Source organism: Humulus lupulus, chromosome 4, assembly GCF_963169125.1.
Source record: "Humulus lupulus chromosome 4, drHumLupu1.1, whole genome shotgun sequence".
NCBI classification, from domain to species: Eukaryota; Viridiplantae; Streptophyta; class Magnoliopsida; order Rosales; family Cannabaceae; genus Humulus; species Humulus lupulus.
In genome coordinates this window covers 9790762-9810819 of record NC_084796.1, presented here as the reverse complement: position 1 = coordinate 9810819, position 20058 = coordinate 9790762, and the positions used below count along the sequence as shown (strand labels likewise).

Below are 20058 nucleotides of genomic sequence, written 5' to 3'. Positions count from 1 at the left end.
GCTCCTCCTGGAACGCGCTCATGGTCTCCTGGAGTTCCTCAACTTCAGGAGCTACATCCTCGAGCACGACCCTGGGCTCATTCTCACGATCTTGAACGCTGGGACCCTCTGATCTAGCATGCTCCTTAGAGGTGCTTGCCCTCTTGGAGGCCGCGGTGGTGTTCTTAGGCGCCATATTGCTTCAGGGACTGTCTATTCTTCTCTTCAGGCTCTCAAGGAAAGCACCAAAATGTTGACTGTGATTTTAGCCCACGCTCCAGGCCCCGAACCCGCTCACGGAGGTGTACGCCCGCTCCTCTTTCCTGGCCAGGCGATTGTGGAAGAGTCCGAGAGTGGACTTTATGCCCAGGCGTTTCTCCAGGACGCACAGCATCCGGTAGTTCCGGAATAGGTTCGGGACCGTGTCCATCTCCCACCTGTTGCCTTTAGGGGCCGGGGACCCAAGAAGGAGGATGGAGGCCCTGTTGACTTCCTCATCCGAATGAAGGGTGACGCCCGACGTCATGGATTATGATCTGGAAACAGAGAAAAAACAAACCAAGCAGTCAATACCGAAACCCAAGAAAGACGGTTAAGGTACGGGGAGTCTCCTATGAACTGTTTGGAGTCCCCTCCGGATCAGGCCCAGGTTCACCAAGGAACCACGAGACCCAGATCGGGAACGAAAAGTAGGCTACTAATTCAATTCATCGCCATCTGTCCAGGAAGCCTCCAGGCCCAGAAGGACCCGAAGCGGCCCAGACCAGGCAGTCTCCCTAACACTAATCCTAAGCATAAGCAAGTTCTAGCAGCCTAAATAGGCAAGCAACATGACGAGAAACCTACGTTTATATATCTATAAAGGCAGAAGAACTTACTATGGAGTGTTGGTCGTGAAAAATGGTGGATGCCCGACGATATGGACGACAGAATATCGGTCTGGAAATGGCGAAGGCGCTTCAGCAGTTCGCCGACGGGGCAGGCTGAAGACGTGTGCTCAGGCGGAGGTGCAGGTGTCGAACTTGTTGGAAAAAGGCGACGGCGCAGAGTGAGCAGACGGTGGAAAATTTCGTCGGCGAGGTCGGACATAAACAAATCCTCCAAAATTCTTAGAATGGCTCGAGAGTGTAAAGGTTTCAAATGGATGCTTGAGGGGTATTTATAGGGACCCAAATCCTGATCTTTGATCTAGCGGATATGATCGATCCCCCATCGGACGGTCCAGGATCGTGCAGAGGCTTTAATGAATCCACTCGAGTGCTGGATCCACCCCATTTCGATCTGACGTCCTAGGAGAAGGGCACTTCAAGGGTCACCCTATCCTACGGTCCACCTCAGCGCAGAAGCATTAATGAAGGACCCCCATGCGGATGGGACGCTTCGGAATTCGTGCTAATGCACTAGACTAGGCCTAGCGACCCTTGGGCTGGTTGGTGACCTTTCGGGGTCAAGTGCCATCAATGCAGCAGTTGCTGGGCGACACGTGTGCCCCTTGTCACGAACCGGGACTGCGGTAAATGACCCGGGACTTTGGTAAACGAACCCGGACCTTGGTGAATGGTCCGGGCTCTGTGTGCGCCCAACGCGCACTGCTCCTTGCCACGGACCAACGATCCTAAGCAGAAGCCGGGGAGATAACCGTGAGTGTCCTGGAGCAAGGCAAGCCTCCACCTCGCGGACCCAGATGAAGGCTTGGGGGGTAAATGTTATCCCTATTTCCTGCCATGGGCCTGGGACCGCGGGTCCAGGCCCATTGTCTAAGCAGTTGAGGTTGGGCCCACTCCAGGCCTATCTGGCAAGAAGTATGGTTGTCATCGATAGCCCAATTGTGGGCCCTGGCCCGCAAGTCATCCGGGAAGCATGATCCGGGGCGTTGATCTGGGAGACGTACAGCTAATTGGGGTTACATTCAGGATCAATGCAAAAGGTCCGGGCTCCTAGTAGATGATCCGAGCTTACGGTAAACGGAGAGGGACGGAGGTAAACGAACCCGGGCTGAGTCCTCAGGGTTGGAAGGGTAAAGCATCCATGACCCTGACCCCGCCCCGTGAAGCGTGGGAGTTGTCCCCACATTTCACCTGCGGAAAAGGCCACCTCAGGATTGTACGCCGCTGGTTCAGACCTGTGCCGCTACTACTCTGACCGATCCTGTCCCCTGAATCTGCCTCGTAGCTCGAGATGCCCAGACCAAAAGCCCCAATTTATCGGGTGATAGATAGGCTTTGGGCTGGCCCAGTGGACTCTGGCTAGTTGTAACGACCCAAATTCGCTAATAAGGCTTAAGGGCCTTGATTAGTGTGCCTGGAGGGCATAATGGGATTTTGTGTGTGACTTTAATGAGTTAAATGCATGATTATGATTTAATGCATGTTATATGACTATTTGACTATTTGAGATGCATGACTATGTGTATTAGTATGCATGTAGACCTGACTGTCTTAGAAAGAGCACAATTGTAATTTGGCCATTTTGGGCATGACTGTGTTGATATCTGTGATCTGTGACTCGAGACGATCCTAGAATGAGCGGGTTAGCGGAAAAGTCAAAGCGGGAATTTATACCCGGCTTGGGTTAAATGGGAATTTGGAAAAATATTGAGGTTAATCTTGATGATGAGGGATGTATATTTGGTGATTAATCAGGTATCGGGTAGCAAGCGGGAAATTATTAGAGACACTCGAGGAATTAGTGGGAATCGGGTTAAATGACTAACATGGCCCTACATGGACAAAAAGGTTTAGAATTAATAGGGAGGGCATTTTGGTCTTTAGGCTTTTTAGAGATAAGTTAAAGGAAGCTTTATACTTAGTGGAATTGGTAGAAAAGAGTGATAAGGCTGTAGAAAAGAAAGAAGAAGGAAGAAAAAGAAAAGAGAGAAAAATCAGTGTGGGTTTTCTTCAAAGGTTCGGTTTGTGGTTCTCCCACCATTTCCCTTCATTTTTCTTGGAGCTAAGCTCAGTGGTGAGCTAGGGTAAGCTGAGCATCAAGGATCCTAAGCTAGACTTGAAGATTGGCAAGGGATTAGCAAGAACTCATCAAACATTGAGGTAAGTTTTAGAAATTTCAGTTTTAGGGTTTGACTAGTTTGAGCTGTGTATTTAAGCTAAATAGATGGGGATTTTTGGGGAAATCAGGCCAAGGTTGAGAAGGAGCAAGCTAAGGAGGTCTAGGGTTCAACTCAAGGTCAAATTTCCATCCACGGTATGATTTCTAAGTCCTTAACAATGATGATTGACTGAATTTCTGGGTTTAGGGTTCATTATGGTAGATCTTGAGTTTTGGGTTGCTTGAGCTTGGTTTATGAGTTCTTGGGATGCTTGGGATGAGTGTGAGGTGTTGATAAGTTTGTTTTTGGGTTTGGGAAATATTTGGACAAGTTTGGGGTTGAAATGGTTGAAAGAAATCGCAGAAAACGATTTTGGGTGTTGCCTGTCTGCAACTAGCGCTACAGCGCTAGTCTTTGGGCGCTGTAGCGCTAGGCCCTGTTTCTGGGGATGTGTGGTTCTGCTTATAGTGCCCTCTTAAGAGCGCTGTAGCGCTGCACTGTTCACAGAAAGGGGTTTTAGGGCTTTTGTTGAGGGATTTTGACCTAGGGTTCGGGGTTCGATTCCACCACCTTGTTTTGTGGATCTAGGACTTCCCGGGGGCTCGGGATTGGTCCCGAGGCTAGGTTTTGGACTTGAGGTTTGGTAATGACTTTGACTTATGGATTTTGTTTAGGTGAGCGCTAGGGCTCGAGTAGGATCGTGCTCGAGGAGTCAGGTGATCAAAGCTATCGAATTGAAAGGTAAGAAAACCGTAACACCCGAGAACAGGGCATGGGCCCACAGTGTTATTGGAGGGCATGGCCCTGGATTGTATTATGTGCGAATGTATAACCATAAATGAATTATTATATGTTTGAATGATTATTTCGAAATGTACTATATGTGTGATTATAATGAAATGAACGGCTAAGGCCGAGAGCGGCGAAGGCCGAGAACGGCCTTGGGGCAGGAAGTAACACTTAGCACATGGAGTGCTTATAGCCAAGGTGGGACCCAATGGATACATGAATTATCCTTACGGTAAGGACCGAGACCCCAGGCTTTGGTAAGGCCTCTGGGGCGGCATGGCCGTGCTTGTTCAGTCTGATGGTTTTCCTATTTATCAGTGGATTATATGTCAGCTATATTCTATGCATATGTTATATACTGTTTGAGTTTTCTTGCTGGGCTTCGGCTCACGGGTGCTCTGTGTGGCAGGTAAAAGCAAAGAGTTAGTCAATCGACCATGAGTATGGAGAGCGTGGGGGGGGCGCGTACATGTTCGGCCTGCCCGACTGCTTTGGTTGGGGGCATTTTGTATATGGTTGTATTAACTTATTCTTTTGATAGTTAACCAGGTGTAAATCTATTTTTGAGTTGTAAATATTTTGTAAACCTTATTTTTGGGATCCCAGATGTTTGACACTTAATGTTTTCAATGAAACTAAGCATTTTCAAAGACTACAGCCTTAACTTCTGATCAAGTCACACTTTTGGTTTTAGAAACCTCGTATAGTCAGTTAGTTGCACAATTTCCGTTTTAAACTCACTTAGTAACGACTCTAAGGTAGTAGGGCGTTACACTAGTATTTTGTCCTTTTTGTTTTTATCCTATGTATTGGGCTTCCATTAGTAAAGCCAGTAGTATTTATGCCTTTATTATGCCCGGGTCAGCCCGGCCCAAGCCCAGTGCTCTTGTGAACCTATAAATACATGTAACAGAGCACTGGGGAAGAGATATCTTTTTGGCGTGTATACAGTTACTCTGCTAAAACAAAGAGAAAACTCCATTGTTATAGACTCTCTAAGCTCTTATACAACTGTCTCGTGGACTAAGGCTCATTAACGCCCCAACCACGTAAAAGTCTTGTTTATAACTCTTAAACCCCTTATCTTTAATCTTTCTTATCTTTTATTAATATAGTTTCCGAAAATCTCGGTAAACAGTATTATTTAAAAAAATTTAATTTAACTAATCGTGAATAATATTTTTATATTAGAAATTTTTAAATCATTTTTATTTTTAAAAGAGATTCAATTTATTATATTGATGTTATAAATATATATTTTTAGACATTTTATGATTAATTGAAATTAAGATAAAATTTGTGTAAAATGTGACTTTTGCAACAAAAATAACTACTTAGTGACTTAAGTGCAATATTTTAGATTACTTACTCACTTTTGTCGCCAAAAAAATTACTTAATGACTTAAGTGTAATCTTTGAGACAACTTTTGACTTTTGCCACAAAAAAAACTATTTAGTGATTTAACTGCAATCTTTTGAACTACTTAATGATTTTTGCTGCAAATTTCCCATTTTTATATTATTTTAACATATTTAATTTTTTTTTTTCAAAACTTACCATATTTTGTATAAATATTTTATTTATAAATATAGAAACTATATTTATTTTTTCCATATTTATGTAAACTTCTAAAAATAAATTAGGTATTTGTCGCCATTTTGCACAAATTTTGTACCTCATATTGACCTTTTAACCGTAACCAGTTAGAGCACTCCCAATGGATGCTTTACTCCATCCTTTAAAATACCTACTCAAAACATGCATTTTTCTATTTTACCTCTAAGTTTTTCATTATACCATACATCAACTTCTCTATATATTTCTCTACATCATTTAAATATTATATCTTTAAACATATTTTATTAATTAAAGTAAAATAAAATAATTAAAAAAGAAAAAGAAATAATAAATATATACTAAATGGGAGAGAGAAAGCTTATAAAAAAAAAAATAATATTAAAATATTATATAAAGGATATGTAAATGTAGATATGAATTAATTGGAGTTTGTGCATAACTATTATAAATATATGTATAAAGGAGCTGATCGAATATGTTTTTGTGAGTTTTAGCTAAATATTATAGAGAAAGTGTATTACAAAATACATCACCAAAGCATATTTTTTTATAATTTACCTCAAACTTTTACATTATACCATACATCAACTTCTCTATTTTTTCTTTACATCATTTAAATATTATATTTTTAAAAAATATTTTATTCTTTTTAAAATATAAAATAATTAAATATAATAATATCACACTCATATATATACAAAAATTTATAAAAAAATAATAAAATATTTATAACTTGATGAATAATGTTTCAATACATATATAGGTAAAAAAATATAAATTTACATCAGCTATTAGAAGACTATTTAACCATTTTTTCTCTATATTATAAAGAATTAAACATTTTAGCTCCAAGGCACGACCGAGACAGAACCACTCATAAGTTCCAAGTGGGAGATCGACTGTGGTTAAAGTTGCCTAAGGAAGGCAACCGCAAGCTTAAACCATTGCGGGACCATTCACTCTGCAAGAGAAGGTCAGGGAGAATGCGTTCAAACTAGAAGCCACCCCGTCTTCAATGTTGATCAGTTGAGATTGAAAGAGCCCTCCATCTTGGATGAGGCGACTGAGGTTGAGTTGGTGATCAACAACCTCATTCCTAATCGACAGCTGGTGTTCACCAAAGACCGGCCAAACTAAAGAGAGCCCGAAGAAGAGGGGTGCTCTTAGTAATCATATTTAAAAAAAAATTAAGTCAAAACATTAGATTTAATAAATTAGATTCAAATTTAAGTAAAGAGAAAAATGATTTAAGAATTGAGTTCATCATCGTTTCATCATCAAAATCGAGAATGATTCGTTATAGGCAGGTACATACATTGCACTCTACTACTTTTAGGCTTGAATTTTCCAACTACCCTCGACAATACTCAACAGTTCACACCATAATGAGCCCTACAATTTCTTAATTTTACGTCTTTTTTTGTTAGCAAATTCAATATATGCCAATGCTTTCTCTACAGAATACATGCACTTACTGACCCAAAGCAGAAAATGCATACTCATCCACTTTCACATGCTTAATTTTTTCAATCCCAATCCAATAAGTAAAATCTGTATTACTGGGTGATTAGAAAACTAGTTCATTAAATCATGTCAAGCAGAAATTTAAGCGAGTTTCGCTTTGGCTCAGATTACATAACAAGAGTCGAAGAACATAAAGCTTAGCTTTGGGGTATTTACAAGCCATCACAAAAGCCAAAGACTGATGAGTTTTACATATAATATCATTGTGGTATGAGACATCCAAAAGCGAAATATAATACAATAATATATACATAACAAAAGGCACATTCAAAAACGACATAGATACATTGTCGTACCAGAACAAGGATCAAGGCAGCAGTAGCCTCCTGCACACCTTTTTGCATGGAGTCAACGGTGTGTTGGGAACCACTTCCTCTGTTCTTTTACCACTCTGTTTGGCAGCGAGGAATGCAGAAGCAAGAAACTTGTCGTCTTCATTTAAGATCTCTAGATTCTCTCTCACTAACAAATAGTCAACTGAGTCTTCCTTGAACTCGTACATAAATCCCATGTGTATAATCCTACTGAGACTATCCACTATAAATGCTCTTCCTTCTGGCAGCAGTCCCTGCGAAATTTCTTGAGCAAAACATGATGCAAACTCGGCGCTACTTCTTCTATTTTCATAGCCTGATTTGTCAATGATCAACTGCTTAGAGCTTTTGTCCCAGAAAACCATTTTCTTTGCTTCTGCTTTCACTGCTTCATTCGCATATGGGGTCAGGAAGTAGGTGACTTTAATTGGCTGCTCACTCACGTACAGGGAGAGGTTAAGAAGAGTAGTAGCAATCTGTTGTCTCATTTTTACCTGCATAATATTAAGCAGAGGACCAGCAAGAAAAGCCAATATGATTTTGATGAGACCTTTTTCGATCAGCCCCTTTTTTGGCATGAGTTTCTTTGGTGTATCTTCTGCAAATAAGCTCCCCACTTTGACAGAATCACTCAATTTTTTCACTCCTAGAGAGCGATAGATCATCTTGAGTACCCCCAAGGAAGATGATAAGGTGCCAACATCGGGGAGCCAAACGAACAAAGGAAGTGAAACACTTCCAAAAATATTCTTCAAACGCAAATCATCTGGTATAAAAACATTTTCCTTGTCCACCAAGTGAATCTTGTCATTCAAACATGTGGTGGCAGATAGTTTGGTCAAATGTTGCTTGAAAGCCTCTCTGGTTTCTGCCTTCCAATATTTTGAGATGCCTTCCCAAAAAAGGTGGCATTTTACCTTCGAAACACCTTCGTTGCTTGAAGTCCAATCATTCCATAACTGGAAATAGTCATCCAGCGACGGAAATTCTCTAACACTAAAGGCTGACAAAAATAAAGGTAGCAATTCTGGCTCGTAAAATCGAGAAAGATAATGCAAGTGAGAGCCAAATAGATCGTTGCTGTCATTAAGAATACATTGTGTGGACTTAATCCATTTTCCCTTGTCACCAACATCGCTTGGTATCCAGACAAGGGAGTTGAACTCATCTGGATTCTCTGGCTTCCAGTTGAACAAGCCAAGGAATGTATATAACCTTATTATCAAAGATGTGTTTGTCTGAGAATAGAGTTGCTGAGAAATAAGAGAACAAACCTCCATAGAATCTATTTTTACACCAATGGCTCTCAACTGCTCCTTGTACACAGATATGTCCGATTCATAATACTTCAAGTCAATACTTGGTACATCAGTCTGATTCAAAGCATTTTCCCAGGCTGAATCAAAAAGAACACATTCTTCGGGAACTGGGTAACCATTTGTTGTCTTTAAAAACTTGCTTTTAACAATGTTCTTGAGAAAGTTGTCAGGCAATATCTGATCAGGAGACTTGGACATGACAGATTTTAGGCATTTCAACAATGCCATTGTGCCAGCAGCCGTGATAAATTCAGGTTCAATAGGACACCTTAGACCTTCAAGAACAAGTTCAGCACCACCCTCAAAGTCAGTAATGGCACCCAACATTTGTAGTTCATCCTTGTACTTGTATATGAAAATGCTGTAGAACCCATCATCAATCAGCGGAAGGTCAACAAAAGGCGAGACTGCTCCCCAGTTCATACTGAAAATAATCGATTGGCTTGGAGCCTTGTAACCATGACGAGTTTTTAACCACTTCTCATTTAACAAGCACTGCAGTTCGAAGCATCCTGAAGGTAAAGTTTGTCTCATTTCTTTAAAACACTTTAAAATTGATAGCACCATATCAGGTCCCAGTTTGAAAGAAAGTGAGAGAGACTTAAACTTAGCAGAAACCTTTTCAATTATACTAGCAGTATCAACTGCCACTCCAGTTGCACTTAGTTCACTAAGATAATGTAAAAGCTCACCCCCATAGTAGAGTTCATCAACTGTAGGAATCTGTAAAGCTCTCACCAAAGAACCCCATATTGAATTAGGATAAGTAGTTTCTAAAGGGCTGTTGAATCCAGAGTTCGTCTTTAACCAAGGTTTCTCTTTAATCCTCTCAATCAAGCCAGTGGCAGAAGTGCCAGAAAATTTGATGCATTTAAGCATAAGCAGACCACAATCAGCAGTTACAGAAGGCAGATTTGGATGAAAACTTGCATTTTCTGCAATCAATTTCATTGATTCGGCATGGTCAGTCGTAACTCCAAGAATCTTTAGTTCAGATAAGAAAGAGCCTAAATTGCCATCATAATAAGCTTCATCAATAAGAAAAAGATTTCGAGTAGCCAAACAGGAGGATATTTCTATCTTAGACAAGAGAATAGTTCCCTCAGGAGAACTGTAACCTTGATGAGTCTTCAACCACTTACCCCTCTTCATGGCTTGCAACCATTCCTCATCAACTATTTTCCTTCTGTTCAAGAAACCAATGAACTTCAACAAAGAAAAAGCCCACTCTTTTCTGATTCCAGAAGAAGCAAGAGAGACAAACCGACCAGCAATTAATCTCTGCACGTCATTAGACCCAAATGCCACACCAAGAAATGCCAACTCATCTTGATACATACTGATTTTGTCAGTGTAGAACTCTTGTTTTATAACTGATATATCCTTGAGAACATGCTTCACCATATCAAACATTGATTTGCCTGTTTCATCAGGAAGAATGGACTGCCTTGGAGAATTATAACCCATGTATGTTTTCAACCATTTTCCATCTTGAATGCTTGCCTTGAATCTTTCGGGTATACACAGGCCCCTAGTTCGAAGTAACCTAATCCAATCGAGAAGCATAAACACTTGTTCCATTGACAGTGGAGAAGAAGCTATTTTTAACTCCAAGTTTGGAGGAGTTAGCTCAGGTAGATCCATAGCTTTGGTATACTTGCAAATAAAGTCAAGAACAACTTTATCAAGAGTAAATTCTCCCAAAAATGAACTGCTCTTAGCATATACATCCCCAACATCAATGTAATTTTGATCAAGATACGGATTGCAAGGCCCAAATAATTTGGCCCACTTGCTCCTGTACACAGGAACAAGTGTTACACTCTTCTCCTTTCTAACATGTACATGATTACAACCATCGATTACAGGCAAATCAACACAGAGATCGTAAATCTTACTCTCATCAATGAAATGTTTCTTATGGGCTTGATAGAGGAAATGGGCAACAAGAATTGTGAGATCTTTCCTATTTTCTGGTACACAATGGATGAGCATGTAAGCATAATCATAAGCCAAGAATGATTTTACCTGTGCACCGTTTGATAGCCAATAACGGATTTTTGAAAATTTCAAGTGTCTTACAAGAGACTTTTGAGTGTCGTTGGGTAAGAAATATACTTTGTTAAAACAACCAAAAGCTATGCTGCACATACTTAGCCAAGAGTGTAACTTCTGCTCTAGAGCATATCTAATTGTAACTTCTCCTTTCATGGTCTGGGAAATGGAACACCGTTCCACATTCCCTTCTCGGTTAATGAATTTCAAAAGCGGTAAATGTCGAAAGTATGTGACAGACGCATTTTTTTCATTCTCAGCAACAAAACATAGTAGCTCCATGTAAATCTCTATTGAATCTTGAGTAACAAGATTGCAGGATTCTATGCATTTTGCATACCAATCAATACTTCGATCAGGGTATGCCACACCAAGAAAGTCCAGAATTGGAGTGAATTTTTCGAGATCCAGGGACGAGTGCAAAACCTTGCTCAATCCAAGTAAACCATGCAAGGAAGCTCCTTCCTTCTTGCATTTAGACAAGAGGAGACGAAATGTGGGCAGAATTCTAACCACCATTCTAGGCTTAGCAAAATGTTCTCCACCATCAAACAATTCATATGGCACAATTTCTAAACTCCTTAACTGGATTTTAATGGCATCCCTTATTTTGTTAAGCTCCGGATATGATGAAGCACGAGCAGGCAAAAACTCAAATACCTGAGCCATTGAAAACAGAAAATCCGATCTCACACAAGTCTGAAAAACTTTCACAAATGCTGCTGGGACACATTCCAAAATCCCCAAGTTCCATAAATTGTCCAAAAGTATGGACTCCCGAGATGAAGCAAGTATAAAATCCGCTTGAATAACAAAGGGAAAATTTGTAACCATAGCTGTAGGCAAGAATGAAAAGACGCCAACAGAAGAAATTCCTCTTGATTTCAACCTATTCCCAAATGGGAAAGCCAGAGTTATAATCCACTGATCCACGTCTAGCCTTGAACTGACTTTATTCTCAGGCTTGACCGGAAACGCCTGCCTCCACATAAAATAGCTGCAAGTCTCCTCATTATCACAAGTTTTCTCGTTGACTGAAAGCTCAACAACACGAGAATCGGCTCCTTCACTACTCAACTCTACACAACTAGTCTCGCTGGCTATAGAAACAATTGAGGCATTGCCGTTTCCTATGGAACCACGGTCATCCTCACGGACATATAGCCGCTTAACCTTAGATAAGAATAGCAGAATCTCTGGGTGTAGCCCTGAGAGCTGTGCCTTGACAGCTTCCACCTTCTCCGGCTTCAAGGGAAGTATATATATGGTCTTGGGCAATTCTTTGTTTGAACCATATATATCAGCCATATCGGCAAGATGAGGTTTTTTGCTCACCCAGTCAGGCACTATATACCCAATACCACAGTCTGGGTTTGGCTCTTCCCTGAATCTCACTTGGTAACCATTGCTAAATACATGCGGTTGCTGACTCACAAGGAAGACGCTTTTGAACCCAATCCCTGCATTTTTGGTAATAGAGATAAACTTCAGTCATAAAGCTAACAAAAGAATCCAACTTTCATAAAACACACACCATTAAGAAACATTCTTTATACAACTTTTTCATTTTTACAGAGTATCCAAGATGCAGTAGAAAAACTTAAGCTTTTCAGTAGAAAAACAGAAACCCAACATAACAAAAGTTGAATATTGTCCTTGGATTACCTTTTTCTCCAATAAAGCCTTGTTGTCTCTTTCCCTTCTTTGTAGAACGGCCTATACTGCAAAGAGAATCCATGTTCTTCCTGGAAAACCCAACTTCATTATTGAAAATCAACAAGGTGGCCGGTGCACCAGTCTCTGTTATGTCTTCCTTTGTCAAAATAAACTCTAGAGTTGGCTCTACACTCTGTTCGTACTCATTATCTTCAGCATTCTACCAAAAAAAGAAAACACAAACACACATATTTATCAATCTCCATGTCAGACATACCTAGAAAAGAGGTACAGAATGAATGAAACATCAACCTGGATAAGCTCCATAAGAAAGTGAACATCTTTAGTGTAAAGCTCAGCTGATAAACTTGTAACAGCATGATGAAGATCATGCGTTAGTGGGTTGGACTCCTTTTTACCAATGGAGAACTTTTTGGACCTAATCTCTTCTATATGGCGCTTAGCAGTTTCTGTATCACTCATTCCTTTTTGCTTGTTGTGTTGATCTTTCGTATTCATGGCTACCACCATGCAGAGAGTTTACAATGCACTACAATAACAAGGAGAAGCCAGTACCTTTACTTCATGACTGAAAAAGCTTGTGATTGTGAGGTTTGCTGTGTGTGACAGAGAAAGAGAGATTTTCTTCTTTTGTTTCATGGAAAGTAGAAGAATATCTGTGAGTATCTCTGCATGAAAATAAATTGATTTGACCTTTCACAGACAGAGTGATGGTAGCTGCGTTTTTAGTCTTTGCTAGAAAAGGTCCAAAATTGTGAGGAAATTGCAAATGTGCCATCTTTCTAATCTAGTTAGAATTAGAGCAATGGTAAAAAAACAAGTGGAGGAGAAATTGCAACTCACTCAGCTGTTTTTGCTTTTCATTCATACTTATATGGTGGAATACAAATTCGGGTACGAATTAGTGGTGCACGGTGTCAAGGGTTGACATTTTGACAGCGGAAATGCCCGTACAGCACTGTGACTCTTCTGAGCCAAGGTCAGCCTTCCAACCATTCGAATAACAATGGACACATTTTTCACGCGACCGTGTGCCTCTGCACACTTCCGTTTCACGAACAACACTTCCGTTTCACGAACAACTCTTGCTGAGTCATGCTCTCAAGCATCTATGAGTGCAACCATGCATCAAGGCTATCTAGCCAAGATACTCACACTATCCATAGGTTTTCACTATGGCAAGGCAAATCCCAACACCGATACTCACCCAGACATTCGCAAGCCAAGGTAGCATGTGTGGCCAAGAGCCAACACCAAGCTGACGTGCCAACACCTCCCATCATGTCCCATTCGATACTATCTTATTAGCTCACGTCACAGACTAATGACTCCCATACGTCCATGGTCCAATCCTCAAGGCACCATACCATCATGCATGTTGGCAGGCCCTCGAGACTAGCTGCCAGACTAGTAGCACACACTGGACCTCTGTCCTACTCAAGCATAGTGCACCCTCCAATGCTTGCATGCTAACAAGTCCCACGAATGACTTCTCGTGCCATCTCGTGTCGAGATTCATGGCCATGGCACACCACGACATCTCTCAAAGGTTTGGGCCACGTTCCATGCAAGTGGCATCCCGGCAAGCCAAGGGAACCGTACCCTTAAACCTCTGGCAGCACATTTCGACGCACTACCGGGGCGGCCCGATAATGTCCATGAGTACTGTAATGCCCCAAATTTCCAAATAAGGATTAAGACCTTGATTAGGAGGTCGGGACGGCCATAATTGATTTATTATGTTATTAAATGGTAATATGCATGTTTATGTGAATTATATTATAATATGATGTTATATGCATGCATGTGGGTCCACATTTGGTTATTAGGGTGTTTTGGTAATTTGGCCTGTTGAGGCCATATTTATATATTTGGGTGCATATTGTGATTTGTGAATGAGATCTCATTATTATGGAGATATATTCGAGCTATTCGGCATGAGACGGTCTGATATTATTGATTAGCGGTTTTTTCATAATGGGAGTCTTTTATTGGGATATTGAGTTATGAGGATGTTATTTGATGATAAATTGTGAGTTATTGAGATCATGAGGAAATTCCGGGAGTTTCGACTATAATGTCCCCGGGGGTGTTTTTGGGACCCCAAGCATTAGGTTTTATTTGAGGTTACTTAAGCTTGAAGTGGCTTGTCAGATAGAACTGTACGTTAGAAAACCTCTCTTCTCTTCCCGATAGTTCACTTTACCGTTTAAAGCATTTTTGAAGAAATCTCGAGTTCTAGGAGTCGGAATCAAGCGAGGATCGAGGCATAGAGATCCTAGGGAAGATTAGAAGCTTATTAGCCGAAGGATTTAGTTGGAAACAACTCAATTGGAGGTAATTCAAGTTTTAAGTTTTTAAAATTTTTAAGCTTAGAATTGGACTTTGTAAATCGTTGAGTTTTTGGTTCGTTTGAGCCTCGGGATTTGATGGTTTTGGATCATTGGGAAGCTTGGGAACTTTGATCTAATGATTTGGAAGTGTTTAAGTATGTTTTTGGGGTGTTTGGGATGATGGAAAATGGGTTTATGGCTGCATCTGGGTTGGGGGCCGCGGCCCTGTTCTTGGGCGCCGTAGCCCTAGCTCGAAGAAGCAGCTGGGGAGGTTTTGGCCTTGCTGGGCACCGCAGCCCTTGCTCCTGGAGTGGCTGGGGGCCGCGGTCCAAGGGGTTAGGGCCGCAGCCCTTGGACAGGTTTGAGCCCGTTTGAGTATTTTGGCCCCGGGAACTTGGTTTTAGGCCTCGGGATTGTTCCTACTACCCGGATTAGTGGGGATTGATGTCCCGGAGGCTAGATCTTGGTTTGGGAACCTTTGGTGTTCATTTTATTTATGGTGTCCCATATTTGGTTATGACTAGGTAACCGCTAAAGGCTTAAAGGTTGATCGTTCTCAAGGGTCGTTCTTATACTAATTCTCGCTCGAATCAGAGGTAAGAAAATTGCACCCTGTATATATGTGACATACATGGTTATAATTGAGGCATGTCAAGTGATTAAATGTGATGCATTTGGTGCACGAGAAACATGTGATTAGGGCATGCTTTGAGTATTGAATATGAGTTTGTTCAGAGCTTGAGCCTCTGTGTTTATGCATGGTCCTAATTATGCTAGCAGTTGTTAAGTAAGCATGCTGAATGCCTATATTCGAATATTTGACATATGATATATGCTTGGTAGCATTGCTTGCTTGTGTGTGGCACCAATTGTTCGGAATCGGCACTGGTCGCGTATCACTGACCTGAGAGTTAGAAACAGTATAAGCGCCGAGGACGTAGGGCCGAATGAAGATTACATCTAATCGATATCAGCGTTGAATGACTAATATGGGGTATTAATGCTGGACCGACCCGAAGGTCGATGAAAATTATAAGCGCTCGGCTAGTCTAGGACTAGTTACTCAGAGCCAGGGCCTAAGGCCTAGGTGACTGCTTGTCACATGGCTTGGGAACAGTGTTCCATAGTTATGACTCTAGGGTCATGAGGAAGGTTATGTTGGTGACTAATCATCATGCACCTATCCTGTTTAAGCTAGTGAAAGGATCACTTATTTATAAAGGGAACAGAACCCACCTTAGTGACTTGTATCACTGTCACTCTTTTATTCAGGGCTATCAGCCCAGTATGGTTACTGGAACCACCAGTGTTAAATCACTTATCTGATTGAGATTGACTTGGTAGTCATCCACTCAGGAGGGCAGGATTTCTTATCTTGGATACCCATCATTACATGGATTTGTTTGCCTGCTTTACTAGGGCTATATCTGCTAGGCGTGTGCCTTATGATTTGATGACATGTTATTACTGTTCATGAGCATATTGAGTTTTCTTGCTGGGCTTCGGCTCACGGGTGCTATGTGGTGCAGGTAAAGGCAAAAGAAAGTTGGACCATCCTTGAGTTGGAGAGCTTAGGTGGCGATGTGTACATATGCAGCTGCTCGACCGCCACGACCGAGGTTTGAAGGAGAGGAGCTAGGGTTAAACCTTGTTTTGCCACTTAGACCAGCTGATTGTAAATATTTTCTTGTAATAGACCTTTAAATTATATTTTTAGGATCCCAATGTATATAATAAACGTTCTAATGAAACGTTATATCTTAACCAAAATTTTTAATCCCTAAACTGCTAATCATACTTAGTTACACGATTTTGGCCAAATGACTCGATTAGCGAGTTTAGCACTGTTTACAAGGCACACCGTAACGGTCCCTGGAGTTTAGGACGTTACAAGTACTCCTACTCATGGAGACATATGAGTCCCCTCGTGGTCCTCATATGCCCGCCCTACTAGTCCTCCCAACTAGTAGTAGCTCACTTGACGCACTTGCGCTAGGGGATGGTGGAGTGCTGACACCAGGTGCTCCCCCTACAAAGAGCCTTCTGAGCTTTTAGCTTTCTACCAGGAACATATATAATTTTTGCTTGGGAGACATATTTGGCTTCCAATTCGCTAATTCTCCGAATCTCCCAAATCCGATCCTACCATTGCGTTCATTGACCCTTCAATATGGAACCTACCAAGTCCCGTCCATTTTCGGGCAATATTGAAGATATTTACGAAAGTGCCACTGCCGTACAAACTAAGCATCAGCATGTTCACCAGCTTGCACCCTCGCATGCGCATCTGACCGAGCGCCAACCTAGCTTGTAACATGCCATCAAGGCCGGCATGTTACACTCTCCCCCACTTCAATTTTTGATGTTCTCATCGACAAACCGCTGGCCAATCTTCTTCCTACCTTAACTCTTAAGCTCACTCCATGCTTCTTCCAAATCTTGAGTCTGCACTAGTCCCTCTACCTCTGTCAAACCACCAACTTGGTGATGATCTCCCACGTCCACCCTTGGACTCGATCAAGGACCCCATGCCACCGTCGCTATTCAGAATCCTCCCATGAAGTAGTGTCGCTGCACTCAAATACTCCTTGGACATATGAACTCCTCCGAGTCCATCACGATGTCCCTCCAGTCAACCAAGTAGCCCTTGCAACACTGACCCCAAAGCAAACACATCCTTTGATTGAAGCCTCCCCACCAACTGTCGAATGCATACTCTTATTGACAGGGAGGAAATTAAGGTGCACCCCTCGAAACAGCACCTACCAAACATCCTTCCGGTGAAGGTGTGTCTCTCTTCAACATGGCAGTCATGCCAACTGTAGCGTTTATGTAGTATTTAGTGCACCCTTGCACACAGACTTTGCGAAGTAGTCTCTCAGACTTTTGGCCCTCCGGCCTTACTGCATACCCATGACTTGATGCGAAATGGTCATTCCTGACCATAAGCAGAACTACTACTCTGAGCTTCTACAATGTGGTCAATGATCTGACATCATTCAAAACCACTGCATTGCCTTCTAGCTCGTGCTCATGCTGACTCTCAGCATCGTGCCTTAAGTTCTGCCCCCAAATCATCCTTGCCTAACTCTAGACGGCCTGTTGAATCTTGACCAACTTGATTGCACTTTACCTCACCCTTAAGGTCTGAAGTTGTCCCAATCTGCTATCTCCTTTCGACATATGAATTAGTGGGCTCCCACACTTCAACTTGGGAATAACTTCTCTTCTCGAGGTGTACCTCTCAAGGTATAGCTCGCAAGCTAAGCACTTTCTCTCGTGCGGTCCCTCATTCCATTTATCACTTTTGAAGATGATGTTGAACTAATGCTTCGGTCATTCTAACTCTTCGCCCCTTGACATCTCTATGTTGCCTTAGTACCTGAGTCCTGCTGACTTTCACCTTAGGCAAGCAGCTCTGTCTTTGTCTTTGAGTCTCCTTTACTTTACATTTTGAACAACTAACGATCTCCATGATAACTCATCTCGATGCTTTTGTAATTGAACATTGGTATGCTATTTGGATGTTTGAACCGTGAAGGTCTCTCCCCCACTTCAACTGTTGGCGTCCTCGACAACTTGTTCACACACAAGAACGTCTGACTGCCCCAAGTTTTCATGCACACAACAAATCTAGAAGTGCACCCCGTAGGATGTGACTCTCGAGTCAACTACTTCAAGTAGCACCATTGTCGATTCCCTTATGCGTGCACTGTCCACATAGCTATCCATCTACTTTATACTTGCATCTCGCCCCTCTGGGCAGCTTCTCTAGGCTTCTATGGTCACTAAGTCCCAATAGCAAGGCCCTCCGGCCCACATTTAAACTCAAGCACCATCTACGCCTCCTTAAGCCTTCTTGAAGTACTAAGTTTCCTTGACGCAACTCTCCAGCACTCCAGAAACTCTAGTACTATTATGACCACTGTGCACGATCTACTCGACTCTGCTGGCCTTTGATGCATATATTCCACAACTTAGCATCTCCTACAATGCCTTAGTGTTTCTCACACAAGCTAACATCCCTGTGAGCCAACATGTCCCACTCCATTGTCTCGGCGCCTCCCCTCCGGATCAGAACAAGTAAACATGCAAACACTTCCAAGTACGACTATCCTCTGACAATCGCAGCCACTGCCACCTTGGTCTTCATGTGATGCCCTTTGGCACACAAGTAGCAACTGAAGCATTCCATGCTCATCTTAATCAGATTCCTCAAAGTTGTCCACTTTCGATCACTGTTCTGACTAACAAGCGTCTAACAGCCACTATTATGCTCACACACTCTTGCGTACAAGTTCCCTTTTCAACAACAGCGCTCCATGCGACTTACACTGTCACTCAGGCAAACCTGAATTAGTGAACCAAGCATAAAACCTTGACCTCTCAATCAAACCTTGTCTCGTGTCAATGAGTTCCAACTCTTTTGTAGCACCTCTCCACAATTGCACGTAGTTGTAGTCTTTTTAGCATCATTGAGCTTTGATTCGAAGCAACCATAACTTGCCCCTTCTCTAGGATGTCAAGTATTCCCACGAAAAAGAGCAACCAAGTCTCATCTCGTCTCAACCTACTGATCCTTTCTAGGTGACTAAAAGGCTCAACGACATCTGTCCAAGCATCCAAACCTTTATGGTCTTTCAGCACGCCTACATCCTTTCTAGGATGGGCCAATCAGATCCCTCACTTGAGATGAACCTGGCTCTGATACCAACTGTCACGGGTTGACATTTTGACAGCGGAAATGCCCGTGTGGCACATTTTTCATGCGACCATGTGCCTCTGCACACTTCCGTTTCACGAACAACTCTCGCTGAGTCATGCTCTCAAGCATCTATGAGTGCAACCATGCATCAAGGCTATCTAGCCAAGATACTCACACTGTCCATAGGTTCTCACTATGGCAAGGCAAATCCCAACACCGATGCTCACCCAGACATTCGCAAGCCAAGGTAGCATGCGTGGCCAAGAGCCAACACCAAGCTGACGTGCCAACACCTCCCATCATGTCCCATTCGATACTATCCGATTAGCTCATGTCACAGACCAAGGATTCCCATACGTCCATGGTCCAATCCTCAAGGCACCATACCATCATGCATGTTGGCAGGCCCTCGAGACTGGCTGCCAGACTAGTAGCACACATTGGACCTCTGTCCTACTCAAGCATAATGCACCCTCCAATGCTTGCATGCTAACAAGTCCCATGAATGACTTCTCGTGCCATCTCGTGTCGAGATTCATGGCCATGGCGCACCGCGACATCTCTCGAAGGTTTGGGCCACGTTCCATTCAAGCGGCATCCCGGTAAGCCAAGGGAACCATACCCTTAAACCTCTGGCAGCACATTTCAACGCACTACCGGGGTGGGCCGATAATGTCCATGAGTACTCCTACTCATGGAGACATATGAGTCCCCTTGTGGTTCTCATATGCCTGCCCT

General features: G+C 42.3%; 1 protein-coding gene across 1 annotated transcript; it reads right to left on the bottom strand.

Moving 5' to 3' along the window:
• Positions 1 to 6988: 6988 nt before the first annotated feature.
• LOC133831877 (uncharacterized) lies at positions 6989 to 12780 on the bottom strand. The gene is made up of 3 exons (XM_062262283.1): positions 12574 to 12780; positions 12271 to 12481; positions 6989 to 12065 (listed from the first exon to the last, which is right to left on the bottom strand). The coding sequence occupies exons 1-3, from the start codon at positions 12778 to 12780 to the stop codon at positions 7225 to 7227; spliced, it is 5259 nt and encodes a 1752-aa protein (XP_062118267.1). The 3' UTR covers positions 6989 to 7224.
• Between the last annotated feature and the right edge of the window lie 7278 nt (positions 12781 to 20058).

What these genes read in the sequence shown, in the direction of transcription:
- LOC133831877 (XM_062262283.1), bottom strand. Translation starts at nt 12,780, where the DNA reads ATGAATACGAAAGATCAACACAACAAGCAAAAAGGAATGAGTGATACA. An exon ending in TTCTTATGGAGCTTATCCAG is followed by an intron (nt 12,482 to 12,573) that starts GTTGATGTTTCA and finishes TTTTTTTGGTAG; the next exon opens with AATGCTGAAGATAATGAGTA. An exon ending in AGGCTTTATTGGAGAAAAAG is followed by an intron (nt 12,066 to 12,270) that starts GTAATCCAAGGA and finishes CCAAAAATGCAG; the next exon opens with GGATTGGGTTCAAAAGCGTC.